Genomic DNA, 15153 nt, shown 5'->3' on the forward strand with positions numbered 1-15153 from the left:
AAAAGAGCAAAAAGATGCAAAATCAGGATATGGTTAAATTCTTGTAAACATGAAGAAGTGTGTCTGGAGTGGACTTACTGATTATGATGAGGAGAAGGATGACAACCACCAACGCTATAATCATTTTCATCTAGGGATAGAAGAGAAAACCGAAGGCAAAAATGATATAGTGTACAATGTGACTAAAGGCACACCTTCAGGAAAATGATATATATTTAATGTGGAAAATGTTATAGTTTCTGAAGCCAAAGAGTGATTTTACACAACAACAACCTTAACAACTAAGGCCATCGGGATAGAGGCTCACCTTCATGTCTCTCCACCACATCCTTCTGTGGAGCTGCTTGGCTCTACTGCTGAACGCCGATGCATTGTCCGAAAGGCTTTCTGAAAGTCATTTGACAGTACTAAGGTGCATGCATGTTTATTATTATATAACTATAAACACTCCTAAACAACTGAGATTGTTTTATATGGATTATATTTGTCTCCAGGAGATGCTTGCTGACTTTCATAATGCTGTTTTGGGATGTTAAGATCTCTGCAACATGTGGGACCAACTAAAACCCGTCCAGCCACATTAGTGCAAGAACAAGAATCAATAAAGTTGAGCTCATACCAGCTGCCATTCAACAATGCCGCAGAGGATGAATGTGTGTACAGCCAGAAAGACACAAAGAACACAGGTGCAGATGATTTCTTTGCATTTAGCCTTACAAATTCAAGAAATAAATCTTATGGATCAGTCTTTAGGTTCAACTTTAGCACAAAGACAGTATTGCAGTCAACATATGGAACACATTCCCTTTAGTGAGTGACAATGTCTTCCAGATGCTGCGCTATAAAGCGACTTGTTCTCTATTTGCAAACAATGCGTTGCAATTTCTGCAAGGAAGCCAAATTGCAGTAATTATAAATAAACAAAAAAATGGATTTGAGCTCAGAACAGCCCTGTTTCGATTTTATACAGACATGTAAAGATACATCATGTAACAACTGTAACAACATAATGTAACATTTCTGTATCAACTATGTTGTAAATGTTCAGCAGCAAACAGGGTTTTCAATTTTTTTCAATTCGATGCCAGTCCAGTTTTTATTAATACTATTATAGGATTGATTCATATTTTAAAATTTGTATTTTTTATTTATTTATTTTAGTTTACACTTCAACTTATTTATGTGTTATATATTTTTATATGTATACATTTCAGTTAGTTGCCAAGACTAACGTTTTTCATCATCTTTCATCTAACTTTTTCATCTGATGCTTATATTTAATTTTGACAGCATTATTTAAATTAATGACGATTTTTAATAGTTGACACTTCATTCCACTGAATTTAATGCACTTGGGAACACCCACACGCTAAAATCATTTTTTTCAATTCGATGCCAGTCCAGTTTTTATTAATACTATTATAGGATTGATTCATATTTTAAAATTTGTATATTTTTTTAATTTACTTTAGTTTACACTTCAACTTATTTATGTGTTATATATTTTTATATGTATACATTTCAGTTAGTTGCCAAGACTAACGTTTTTCATCATCTTTCATCTAACTTTTTCATCTGATGCTTATATTTAATTTTGACAGCATTATTTAAATTAATGACGATTTTTAATAGTTGACACTTCATTCCACTGAATTTAATGCACTTGGGAACACCCACACGCTAAAATCACAACATAATTTAATATTATGTAATATTATGTGTGTATTAAGTTATTTGAGCACCCAAGCAAGCTTAAAACAGTCAGACTGGCTTAACCAATGGAAACCTAAATAACTCTGAAGTGTGGAAATTACACACGTCACCTCTTTTATTTTCCTCTTTAAAATCAAATCAATGCAAAACTGCTCATACTTCACAACTCTGAACACAGTGGCTCCTGTTACATTAGCCTCACAATCATCATGCACGTCTCAGAAAGTGCTTTCATATACAGCTAAATACAAAAACAGGAGCAGAAATGTGGCTTTATCACAGGAACGCTGTGCTTGAACCTGCTTTAGTTCATTTCACTCCACTACTTAATGTTATGAGACTAGTAAGTAATCTCAGATCAGCTTGAAAACAAAACCATCTGCAAACATCTTGTGCACACAGGTGGTTTATTTTTCACATCTGGGCCTAAAATGAGAAAAATACCACACCATCTTGTGGGACAAGGGACATTTTACCCACTATCCTGCCCATAGGTCCCAAGGCAGTTCACAAATCCCGGGACTCGACTCACCTAGAGGTTCAGGTATAATGAAATATGAAACTAACAGAAGGGTTTATTCATATGGCATTGGAATTCAAAACACTTTCCCACAGTTCTCTGGGTCAAGTTTGGTCAAGAGTAGTGAGCTACTGAATATGATTGATTTGGAATAATAGTTTGTTTACACATGGCTTCCCAATCGATTCATGCGCTAATATAAGCGTTGGTCCTGAAATAAATCACATATGCTTTAAAATAATCAGAGGACGATTTGCAATGCACAACTGAATTAAACTAAACTGCAATATTTGGGGAGCTAATATTTAAATTCCTTCATATTTCCACCCAGATCAAGAAAAAACTTGAACAGGTTTTTAACTTCAGAAGATCTGCTGTTCAAAATCTGTAATGTTTCATGAATCATTTCTGTCTTGATTCCTATGAATCCAACCAAATCACAAAGTGCTTAAGGATTCATAGTGATCTGTCCATGTCCATCTTACCAGATTTATCCTGCAGCTCATCCAACCGTTCCCCGCGTTCGATCACTTTGGAGATGTTCTCCTGCATGACGTCAATGACCTCATCAACCTGAGACTGCACCCTGAAGGGCCATCGAGACAGAGAAGACAACATGAGAGGAACAATCTGGTGTTGCCATTGATTCAGCAGAACATTTTTACAGCTTAGGAGCACATGTTTGAGTCTGTGATTCTAATATTTCTAAGAGAACCGCTCGGGATTAACCAAGATATCATTATGACTACGATCTGTTGACCCTGCAATGTTGAGGGGAGGTGAGAACGTTTCGCTAGACGTGGTCTAGACACATCCAAATAGTTTGAACTATTTGATCTCATAGTCGTGACATGCAAAGGACGCACTAAATAGCTAGTGAGGTATTTAGCTGCTCTCATACACCTGGCACAAGGGGTTGGCATGGCTTTGAGATGCAGGTTACCCTGTGAATGAACTGAGGACAGGATGTTTTGACTCTCGACTCTGTGCTTGGATACCAGCCTAGGACAACACACCATGATCTGCGCCAAACGACCAATCTTGCAGGACCTCGCACATCCCTTGCACCTGGGAGGATGCCTGCCATGTGTGGTTCACCTTCAACTTTAAAACCCCACAGATACGAATGAGGTAACCTCAAGAATAAAAGACTTCCATGGACAGGCAAAAAAGAAAAGATTATGGAAATTTCACTTTCCAAGAGTTCCCTATTAAATTCCATTGTTTTATGTGTTACTTCGCTGTGCAGCGCATGGTTACGTAAACCTGGTGTCGTGTGGCTGCTTGCACTGGGCGAAGCTCTCCTGGGTTTCCCTTGGGAGAATTACTGCAGTATATTAGTATGTACCAAATTCCATAACAAAGAACAAAGAAAGGCTCACAGTCTGGCTACTACAGCTACGTCAGTACAGAGATTTTTGAATATTGGGAGTAGCTGTTTACTTTTGCCTGCAAATATTATGTTGTGTCATAGAAACCCAGATGGTTATAGTGCTTCCCTTCTTTTCGGACGGGAGGTATGTTTGTGGGTGGGTGTTTTCACAGATGTCATTATAAGGAGTTACATAAACTCTGCAAGAGACAATGGCGTGGGCAGTGCCTGCGCAGTCAATAACTGTGATTTCCACAACACACTGCCAATGGAAATGATCTGTCTCCACATTTCTGAACTGAGCCCATCCTAGTATTTGGAAATCCCTAATTGTTCAATTCTGAAAATAACCCCTAACCCTAAGATAACGATACCTCAAAACTGCAAAACAACAGTTTTGACTCGAACTTGACCCTCTACTGGTCTCAGTCTTGACATGGATGTCTTGACCTGGACTTGATCCTCTTCTGGTCTCAGTCTTGACTTGAACTCGACCCTCTACTGGTCTCAGTCTTGACTTGGACTCGACCCTCTACTGGTCTCAGTCTTGACTTGGACTCGACCCTCTACTGGTCTCGGTCTTGACATGGACTCAACCTTCTTCTAGTCTCAGTTTTGACTCGAACTTGACCCTCTACTGGTCTTGGCCTGGACTGGACCCTCTTCTGGTCTCAGTCTTGACTTGGAGTCAAGTATTGACTCAACCCAATACTTGTCTCACTCTTGACATAAGGCGCTTTCGCACCGTGTAGTTTTAGGAACTTAGTTCTAGGAACTAGCCAGCATGGTGGTTCCTAGAGAACCAATTTCTCCCTTGGGCCATTTTCCAGGTTGCATTTACACTGGCAGCAGGAACTCTGAAGAGGCCGTCAGCGACATCTTTATTCGTGGCATTTACAAACATGAACAACCGGTGAATGGAGAATGACGAAACCCAAGACACACAACAAAAACAACTCTGATCACGTGATAATGGAGAATTTACGCACAATGTATGCGATTGAAAGAGAATATAAATCTTGACTAAATCTCCTATGACAACTTACATATCATTGATGCTGAGAAAAGAACAAAACGCTGCAGACAACAGGTAAATGCCATTATCGCTGTTTTCCATGTTCTTGGAATAAATATTTTTACACAGCTTTTTAATTTTAGTAGGCGTTTGACCAATCAGTGTACATGTATGTCACTGGTAGTTCCTATAGAACTGTTTAAGACACTATTCTGACGTAAGAGCTAATTTAATTCCTCGAAATGGAGTTCCTAGAACTACAACCGCTCCTAGATCCCAGATCCTTCTTAAAAAGCAGGAACTACTGCCAATGGATCTAGGCACTATGAAAAGGTTCCTCTGGTGTGAAAGCGCCTATGGACTCAACCCTCTACTGGTCTCAGTCTTGACCTGGACTCAACCCTCGTTTGGTCTCGCTCTTGACTCAGACTCGACCCTCTACTCGTCTTGGTCTTGACTCAGACTCAACCATCTCTGGCCTTTGCCTTGACTCAAGCTCAAATCTCAACTGCAACACTGACAACAGCTTTATGGATATATGTAGATTGTGATTTCTTTTGTAAAAAAGAAAAAAAGTGTAAAGAGAAAACTACTGCTAAACATTATTTACTGTTAATGTAAATATTTCTAGTAAATATAAAATACATGACTAAAAATATTTGATGCTAAAAATGAAGATGTTGGCAAAGCAAGTAAAAAATTGGGCCAGCTGAAAAAAATAGTCCTACAAACTTTCTAATTTTGTCATTTTGGCCTCCAAATCTTGGTCCTGTTGGGCCTCTCCTGCAAAAAAACAAAAACAATTATATATATATTTTTAAAATGTTAGTAACCAAACAAACTGTCATAAACATCTTTGCTGAGAAAATTGCGTGCAAACAAAAATTGCTGCTTAAAGACCTGTTTATTTGTCAATGCATGGATGATTATGCAAACTACAGACTCACAGGAAAAAGTCCTCCTCTTCATCCGAGTCTTCTTCTAGAAGGTTCCTCTGCAAGTTAAGAAGATGAGAGTGTCAGGGTGGTCAGAGCTGGTGCAGGCTGGGTTTAATCTAAAATTCCATCTGAACTGAGACCAGGTGTTTGACATAAGAGTGACCAGACTGAGACTCATAAAGATCTTATAGTGAAGTATACAGTCGTCTGCCAGACGTGAAGGACAACAGAACCCTTTGAAGGGCACAATGTGGGCACAGCGTGCGACGCAGTATTCCCGGAACGGAATTCACCTGGAGATAAACCCGTTCAGAACACAAACACCTACAAGGAGACACTGCTGATGCACGAGAGATATGAACTCCATTTGGTCAGCATTTGTGCCATCTGATCTTTTGAGCAATGAATCACAGATCAGGAGGCATCTAGTTGACCTTCCATTAGTTTCGTTGTAACGTCCATGATTGATCACATTTAACAAATACCTCACTAGATCATTTCAACATCTCGATGACTAATGTTGTATAACTCTCCATAACTGCATCCAGACCTGTGACACTCCTCTAAAATTCCATCTGGACAATTCCATGCTAATGTCAACCTTACCACAGAAAAATGAAATGTTTAGCAAAAGAATAAAGAACGCTCAAATAAATTGAGCATTTTAATGTATTAAAAAGATATACATTTAAGGAAATCATTGTTTTTAACAACTCCAACAATCAATGAGTCTTGTGATGTTTGTGGATGATGTTACATCAGTTCATAAGTTACTTGGTCGAATGGCAATGAGAATCACGAATCATTACTGATGTCAACTGTGACCATCTTAAAGCTAAAATGCATTTATAGCCAATGTTTTGGAAGGGAATGTGCTTTAAAAAGTAAAGAAGTAAAAAATTTTTACATCTAAAATATACTGTCCAACAGATTCAGTTCAACTACTGATTTATTACAAAGAGTCAGATTTATTTAAAAACTGATTAAAAAAGACTGATTTGTGACAGACTATATAGACATATTTTTTTCTATGCATACAATATGTTTAAAAAAACAACAAACTGAATTATGATGAACATTTAGGCTACCATTTCATTTTGCTGCCCAATATCTAGGGGTAATTCATGAGATTTACCAATGTCTCAGAGTGCAAAGTCTGGTGGTTTTAAAGCATTTTAGTATTGATTCTTATCGTCATATATAAGCTGCTGTTTTAGGAACTGACATTTTTGGGTCTGGACTCTATCTTCTGGGTTTTAGGAAAGTTCATATAAATGATTCAGTATAAAGGAAATGAGTTCCTGACTTTAGATTTCATGTTGTGACTGCAAGTAACCCTGCAACTCCTCACTTCCAATTGGCCCTTTACTAAGGGGATATTTAAACACAAGAACCAGGTCCTTCCTTGGGTCACGGTCAACAGTGTTACATAACCGGCACGTGGAAAGCCACATTCATCTTCACTCTATTACACATTCTTGTTTTCTCACTGTTGCTGAGTTCAAGCTTCAATGTGAGGCAAATTAGAAGAGACTTTTCTTTGGATGTGCTAAAGTCTGAACCATCCAATGGATTCTCCCAAACATATATCAGTCGGGAGTTGTACCCAAGTGAAATACACAAAGTTATCATATCCTGGCATTGACTTACAGGCTTTTGACTGTAAGGTCTGGCAGGGTTTTTAAATAGTTTTTAAACGACTCCCTAATACTGGCAGAAGATGGAGACGTTGAATGTTACTTATGAAATCGGTACTGACAGGTTCTTGGGAAGGGCTCTGCTAGTTTATTACCCCCTGCCTGAGCTAATGCCTGTTACATCATGACATTACTCTTCACTTTCAAATAATCTTTTCTGTTATTTTCCATTCAGTTCCTGATTTTGTTAATCAAATATACAGAGTTCTGGCATGAAACTCTAGATGGCGCAGTCCGATAGGTCTAACTCAATTTGACCTAATGACATCATTATCACATGGCACAGCTGATTGGTTCTCTCCTGTATCGGTAGCCACTGAGCTCGCTGCTCAACATTCAAATATATGACTAGTGCTTGCCGTAGCACAATCCCTCCGAGAGTTGTCATGACAGAAATAGATTTATTGTTAGTGGTGCTTGTTATGGCAATTTGACTTACACTACCATTCAGAAGTTTTTAAAAGAAGTCTCATATGCTCACCAACTGCATTTATTTGATTAAAAAATAGTAATATTGTGAAATATTATTACAATTAAATGAACTGTTTTCTGATTCAATGTAATCTAAAATGTAATTTATTCCTGTGATGCAAAGCTGAATTTTCAGCATCATTACTCCAGTCTTCAGTGTCACATGATCCTTCAGAAAGTTGTAATGCTTAATATTTTTTAACTTAAAACCTTAATACATTTTTGCAGGATTCTTTAATGAATAGAAAGTTTAAATGAACAGTATTTACTTTGAAATAGAAATGTTTGAAATGAACATTATAAATGTATTTACTTTCACTTTTGATCAACTGAATGCATCCTTGGTAAGTAGAAGTATACATTTTTTGAAAAAAAAAAAAAAAAAAAAGATTTTACCCAATGGACAGTAAAACAGCCAAAAAAATTATCTTTTACCATTTTTTACCAATAAAATTACCATTATCTTAAAATGAAGGAGAGACCCCACCATGCTCAAAACCCTAGCATTGCAGAAGTGACTTATGAATGGGCCAAAAACACTATTTTTTTCATTTAAAGGATCTAGTTTACATATTATTTCTGTTTATTTCTGCAAAATCATGTTCTATTTTATTTGAGTTTTTTCTGTATATTTTTCTCTCCATCTGTTTAATTTCTTTTCCACCTCAGTTTATCCACTGCTATTATGACGTGGTAACTGCTTGTCGTTGTTAAAAACAAACTCTGAAGGGTTGTACAACACAGAGTTGAAATGTGGAGTGTGATTGTGTGTAATAGCATGAACACTGCTGTTTTAGATGGGCTGTTATATAAAGGAGACTTGTTTGTGGTCTGCAGACACTGAGGAACATGAGGAGAGAGCTGTTTACTCTTCCAGTAAACAACCTAAACAGATCATGGAGCACAATGGGGTTGTAAAAGTGCAGAAATATGCAAGTCTGGCTCTAGTCAGCTAAGAGCATCTTTAGACCTCTCATCTCCATGTTGTCATTACCTCCAGGTAATCTATATGGTAAGAACTGACTCACTGTTGCCTCTTACCCGCTCACTGCGAATGGAACCAGTGACCTCTTCATCATTCAGATGCCGTTTAAATTTAGGGGGCATGCTGGGATCGAGCTGCTCCTCCCTCTCTGGCTCCCTCTGCAGGCAAACACAGGAAACATAGCAGTGATTGACTAGGTTTATAAATCTTGAGTCACTCCACTGACTCTTTCTTCACACATGATAAAATAATTTCATCCCAAATAATATTTTAGCCCATGTAATATAGTTCATTAGCTTAAAAGTAGGATGGGTTTGGTTGACTTTTGCTAAGCACCATAGCAATCTGGGAATTACTACAGAATTCAACTGTCACAGATGTGCATTTAGCAGCTAAGAGATCCAATCAGATTTTAGAGCTGGAACTATCTGTTCTTTATGTGTTAATTTAGACCAGACTGTGACTTAAGAGAAAGCTCAATTATAATGGCCATATATCTGAGCTGTCTGTTGGTCGGTTCATTAGACTGAATTCTGGGCCATAAAAGCTGCACTACTTTTAAGTAAATCCAGTCGTAATTCAGACTTGGGGAGAGACCACCCCGTAATATTTAACTCGTTTGGTCATGGGGATCAATCTAGCCACACCGATTGAAATGTGCTGCTTGCAAACATCAAACGGAGCAGTTTAAGACAAGCTCCAGCAATTGATGTGAAAGTCATAACTTTTCTCAGTGTGTATTTGCTTTAAATTCACACAGCAGTTCATTTATGGTTAAACCATTTGGTCGTTCTTTTACAAACCTGTTGCCTTTAGCTTTGAAGTCACAGCAGGTTTTCATCTTGAAACTACCAGACATATAAGCTTAAACCTTACCAATGAAATTACAATGACAGGTCCTCATACAGACCTTCTGATTGACACTCTCACATTGATCATAAAAGGCATTTTGAAATTGTAGCTTGCCAAATTCTATAGTTAGCCTATGTCATTTAAACAAAACCATAATAATAACAGCAATATTCACTTAAATACTTATGTGCTGCGAAAAAGACTGCACAGGGACTTCTAGGAAAACTATAGAGCGGTGCATTGATGACAGATTTTTGTAGGCCAACTCGAAATTAAGCATCACCCTGTTTCCCTTGACAAAAAGCCGTTGGCCATTTTCCCCTGGCTTTTGATTCACTGCAAATAAATATGCTCTGTAACCAACAAATGTTTATAATTCTTATATGTTTTGTTAATCAAGATCTTCTCATCTTCACAAATGAACACAATGTTTATGAATTTCTAAGCTTAAATACAATCGGTAGAAGTAAAAACTAACATTAGGGTATAAACATTAGGATATATGTTGTAGAATAAAAAGTGAAAATATCTTGATCTTTTGTACAACACAGACCTTATATAAGGTGTTTCACCAAAAACCCATAAAAAAAAACAAAAAAACTTGACTTTGGGACAGTGGAACTGGAACTCATTTCCCGGTTTTAGGACTCATTCAAACTAGGGCATTCTAGAGTGCATATGACTAATGCACATTACAATGTGACATAATACACTGATGCAGTGTTGTAACACTACTCTGATTAGGAAATACTAGCTTGTTACCAGAAAAGCTACACGATTTTACTGTCACACTACTGAAAATGTTATTGGGTTGTAGTTAAATGTTGCATTTTCACTAGTTTTTGTGAATTACTCCATAACACTGCTAATAATCCATAATCCTGTAAATAATAGATGATCTCCTGAACAGATGTGCCTCTATTTAAAAAAAAAAAAAACATAAAACTCATTCATGAATTCTTGCTATTCTTAAGAAATATGATCTATTCTCTTCGTTAACAGGCAAAACAAAGCTGCTTCCTTCCTCTACCCGATGCACAACACACTCAATCCAATCTCCATGTCTAGTACCATTGAGTCCACTGTCCTCTCTCTGAGACTGCTCTCTGCTTCTCTTGCTGGAAGAGCTGTCGGAAAAAGGCTTCTCCTTTATCCAGGAGCACGGCAGAGCTTTTCCAGAAAGCAGGAGGGGGGGAAAGAGGGGCTGGGGACAGGGAACGAGAGGGAGGGAAGAGAAGGACACATGGGATTTGAGAGAAAGAGCATGAAAAGGTAAACAAATAATGCCAAGACAGAGAGAGAATCTAACCATCATCCATTGAGACCACTCTGATATATTTACTTTTTAAATTTAAGTTTAGTGCTGTCAAACGATTAATCGCGATTAATCGCATCCAAAATAAAAGTTTTTGTTTACATAATATATGTGTGTGTACCGTGTATATTTATTATGTATATATAAATACACATACATGCATGTAGGGGGTGTGCGATATATATCGTCTGCGATAATATCGTAATTGTTGTTTTAACGGTGCGATTTGACATTATCGAGTATTTTGCAAAAATCATTCAAAACACCACTACAGAGTGCACGCGTACATTACGTGAAGTCTATAGTAGTCAACATTTGAAGTGGATCAAAAAAGTTTATCAAAGTTGTACTAGGACAAGAACGCATTTTGGCTTTAGGACAACTTTGATGAAAGGTTTTGATCCACTTCAAATGTTGACTAGTGTAGACTAATGTGTGTGCGCATTTAGAGTGTGTTCTTTCACTGCATGATTCAGTCTATTAAAATGCATTTAGAATGATCACAATGAAGACATGGGGGCAGAAAATTTATATTTATACCATTTCATATAGTTAATCAATTTCACACGAAGAGTGCCGTTTTTTCTCCAAAAATCACCATGATTACAAATGTGATATTGAGTCAATAAGTTAATTAAGAGACTTACGTTTTAGACACCATATTGCCTGTTTTTGCTCAATTTCGGGAACAAAAATCATTCCAAACACAGCCACAGCGCTGTTTCGCATCTCTGAGCAACATGACGGTGTTTCTTTCCTGAATGAATCAACCGTTTAAATGATTCTGTTCAGTTCAATCGCAACCGCTTATTAACAGTGACTTGCTGCCACCTACTGGCGGTTTTAATTTCACATTTCGGCATTTTTTTCATATTTTAAATAATTTCAAATATCAGTATTCAACGTTATATGTTTAATATATCAAAACGTTATTTATGCATTTGTAATTGCAGGTTAAATGCATTCATGTCTTGCATTAAACAGTGTGTAAATACATCTAAATAAATGCCATTTCTGATGCAGCTTCTGAGTTGATTTCATTTGCTTGGTAACAGCCCAAATGTCTTATTATTCTAATTCACTGATTAAATGTAAGAATTTGACTTAAAAGATAATGGACAATTTTAGAAAAAAAATGGCTTTATAAAGGTAAAAATGCCCATAAAATTTAAAAATCAGTTTAAACTTATTGGAAAAGATACATTTCTATCAGTATGAACTGACCACCACACAGAATATGAAGAACATCAAAAACTTTAGGAGTCAGCTGTCCATGGCAGTCTTTAAGATATCAGCACAATAACACACTCAGCAAAATAGTCTAATTTTCATTATCGATAAAATCCATATCGAGATATTATTTTTTGTCAATATCGCACACCCCTACATGCATGTATACATTTAAGAAAAATATGTTACGTTTATATATTAACTATTAAAACACGTAAATACATGTAAATGTGTGTGTGTGTGTGTGTGCAATTAAAACAATATGGAAATGAACAGAATTTTAAAAAAAAAATCTGCAACAGTGCAATGGTTGGACAGATGGATGGATGGATGGGAGACCATTTTCAGGTGTATGAAACAGAGTTGGGACTGGGATGATTGTAAAGAAAACTGAAAGCAGAAATCTGGCCCTGCTGTTTCCAATGCAAACCACCAAACCCACAATGAGCATTCTGATAGCAGAATGTTTACAGACTTCACAAGTGATCACACTGATTAAACCCTCACATGCCTCACGTTGTTACGGAACAGCTTCAATGGACAGCTCACAAACAATACTAACAGGTTAGACATCATTCCAGTGTTCTCTCCATCACGATTTAGAAACACACAGGTCAGGGAACGGCTGAAAGAAACACTGAGATCACTAACACATGACAGGACTTACATCATTCAGGAAACAAGACCATCAGCAATTGCGGATTAATCAAAGACTGTTTGAATATCCGAGTCTAAACCAATGACACTAACGTAATCACTGAGAAGAGACGAAACAATGAAACTGAAACTGATAGACTCAACACTCACTCACTTATGAGAATTATGAGAACAATATGAGACTGAAAAAAAAAACAATTACTTCATTTGTTTATTCATTCATTCGTTAGAAATGCAAGTTATCGCGCTATAACGTGTATATGGGCTTCAGGATGATGACAGTTATTAATATTATTAAACCAAACAATTCTTAAATATAATAGTTTTCACTGAAGCACTCGACTGACTGCATATTACCGATAATTTCTAATAAAACATCTGATGTTCCTGTCCAGCACCTGCTAAAAAGAGCTTCATGCTAGTCAAAACAACAACCACATAAACATACTGACCCTACAGGACGCTAAAAGATCGAAACAAATGATAAGACATGGTTTTGGGAAAAACAACAAGCATGAAATCAAATAATCGTGTTTACATGAAGATTTGTGAAGGAATGGAGACGCTGAAGTGAAAACAGATGGAATGACAGCTAGCATGACTGCTAACACCTCTGGCTACATCACTGACCGCTACACAGGCCTCAAGAGCCACGTCTCTGGCCAGTCTACCTCTGAGAGCTTGCTTTTGTCGATTCCCGTTTGGAAGAACCGCGTTTATAGTCCCGCTGACTATGTCTGATCCGAACCTGACGCGTCCTGAATGATGTCTCTCGCTCGGCTCTGAAGCGGAAGTCACAACAGCTGGACGGATACTGTTTCCTGCAGACACATCATCATTACCGTCATCATCACCATCTTCATTTTCTATTATAATATTAAAACATCAAGTAAAAAAAGAAAGAAAAAAGTAAACAAAATGTAATGAAAAATCATCGACATCTAATACAACAAATAGTATAAAAATCATCACCACCATCATTTACTGTAGCCTAATAAAAAATGATCTAATCCATCAACAAATCGTCATCTAATAATAATAAAAACAAACTTATCTTCATCCAGTAAAATGGTAAAATATACAAAATTCATGATCATCATCACATTCATCATCATCTCAAGCAGCCCAGCTATATTCATAGAGTGATTACTAATCTAGTGAGTCATTACAGTAATTCTGATTAGATGACTAGAATGAGTTCTGAAGACAGGAGCTGAAAATTCAGCTTTGCCATCACAGGAATAAATTATGTTATAACATCAATGTATAACATTTTTATATTTTTGTGGTCAAATAAATGCAGCCTTGGTGAACGTATGGGAATTAAGACTCTGCCACACCCCCCTAAAACGGCTCGTTCTAACACGCCCCCACATATCTACCTCACTATGTGGAAATATTAGCATAGTGCGGCCCAAATGTGCACGCAAAGAAAGAAGGCGTGGTTTCAGTAACCGCAGTTAGTGTTGAAGCAGCATGTCAGGGAGATGCTGTGTGTTTCTAGGCGAAAGCAAAAGCACTTTATTTGGCCTTCCGGAAGTAGATGCATTTAGGAATCTTTAAGATTACTTACAACAGAACAGCAATGCATTTTATGGACGACCGTTTCGTGAACCTAGGAGAGGAGGTAATTCTGACTTTGCTATGACAATCTGGCGCTTCTGAATCAGCTACTGTTTTGTTATTAGTTTAAGTATTTGCTATTGACTGTTCAAATGCGGAGTTTTGCGCATCGTGTGTGTGTGTGTGTGAGAGAGAGAGAGAGAGAGGGTCACATCACAGTGGAGTCAGCTGTCTTAACCGTGGCTTGTGTACTGCATCATTACTGTGTTTGTCACGCGACTCTGTTCCCCTTTCGGCTCTGTCTTTACATTTATTTTGAAAGATGAAGCTCGCGATTATGGTAAGGGGCGTTACATTTCCGACGAGTGCTTGCGGTGTTCGGCCAATCACAATGCACTGGGTCAGCTGGCCAATCAGAGCAGACTGCGCTTGTCGGAAGGAGGGACTTTGTAGAAAACGAAGCGTTTGAGAGAGGCGGGGCATAGAGGATATGATACAATACAATAATGTACAGTATTTGAAAAATAATGTCATGACATTTAATGACATTAAAGCATGTCAACATATTCTGTTACACCAAATACACAAAATAATGATCTTTAAAAAAGCATCATATGACCCCTTAAAAAAAAAAAACATGAAGAAAAAAAAATGTACCAACCCCAAACATTTGAATAACATTTGAATACGATAGATAGATAGATCACAAAATATGTTATATACACTTAGGTTGTTTATTTTTTTTTAATTCCCTGATTGATTGATTAAACAAACATTAAAAATAACCAAGGACTTGAGAAGATTTATGGAACATTTGTAGCAATA

The 15153-nt window shown here is 37.2% G+C and overlaps 1 protein-coding gene across 3 annotated transcripts in view; it reads right to left on the reverse strand.

Moving 5' to 3' along the window:
• LOC107712870 (vesicle-associated membrane protein 4-like) overlaps nucleotides 1-13574 on the reverse strand; it is a 14812-nt gene extending 1238 nt beyond the window's left edge. The window contains exons 1-8 of one of the 3 annotated variants that reach the window (XM_016518237.1): nucleotides 13437-13574; nucleotides 10635-10767; nucleotides 8768-8869; nucleotides 5568-5614; nucleotides 5353-5403; nucleotides 2719-2819; nucleotides 308-387; nucleotides 79-130 (exon numbers count right to left, since the gene is read on the reverse strand). In XM_016518237.1, coding sequence (XP_016373723.1) covers nucleotides 79-130; nucleotides 308-387; nucleotides 2719-2819; nucleotides 5353-5403; nucleotides 5568-5614; nucleotides 8768-8869; nucleotides 10635-10637 — 436 coding nt within the window. In that variant the 5' untranslated portion in view covers nucleotides 10638-10767; nucleotides 13437-13574. Of the gene's footprint in view, nucleotides 1-78; nucleotides 131-307; nucleotides 388-2718; nucleotides 2820-5352; nucleotides 5404-5567; nucleotides 5615-8767; nucleotides 8870-10634; nucleotides 10768-13303; nucleotides 13388-13436 lie in introns of those variants that run through there. The other 2 variants (XM_016518239.1, XM_016518240.1) reach the window with 2 other exon arrangements.
• Nucleotides 13575-15153: the final 1579 nt, after the last annotated feature.

Source organism: Sinocyclocheilus rhinocerous, unplaced genomic scaffold (genome assembly GCF_001515625.1).
Source record: "Sinocyclocheilus rhinocerous isolate Xijiao unplaced genomic scaffold, SAMN03320098_v1.1 scaffold478, whole genome shotgun sequence".
NCBI lineage: Eukaryota > Metazoa > Chordata > Actinopteri > Cypriniformes > Cyprinidae > Sinocyclocheilus > Sinocyclocheilus rhinocerous.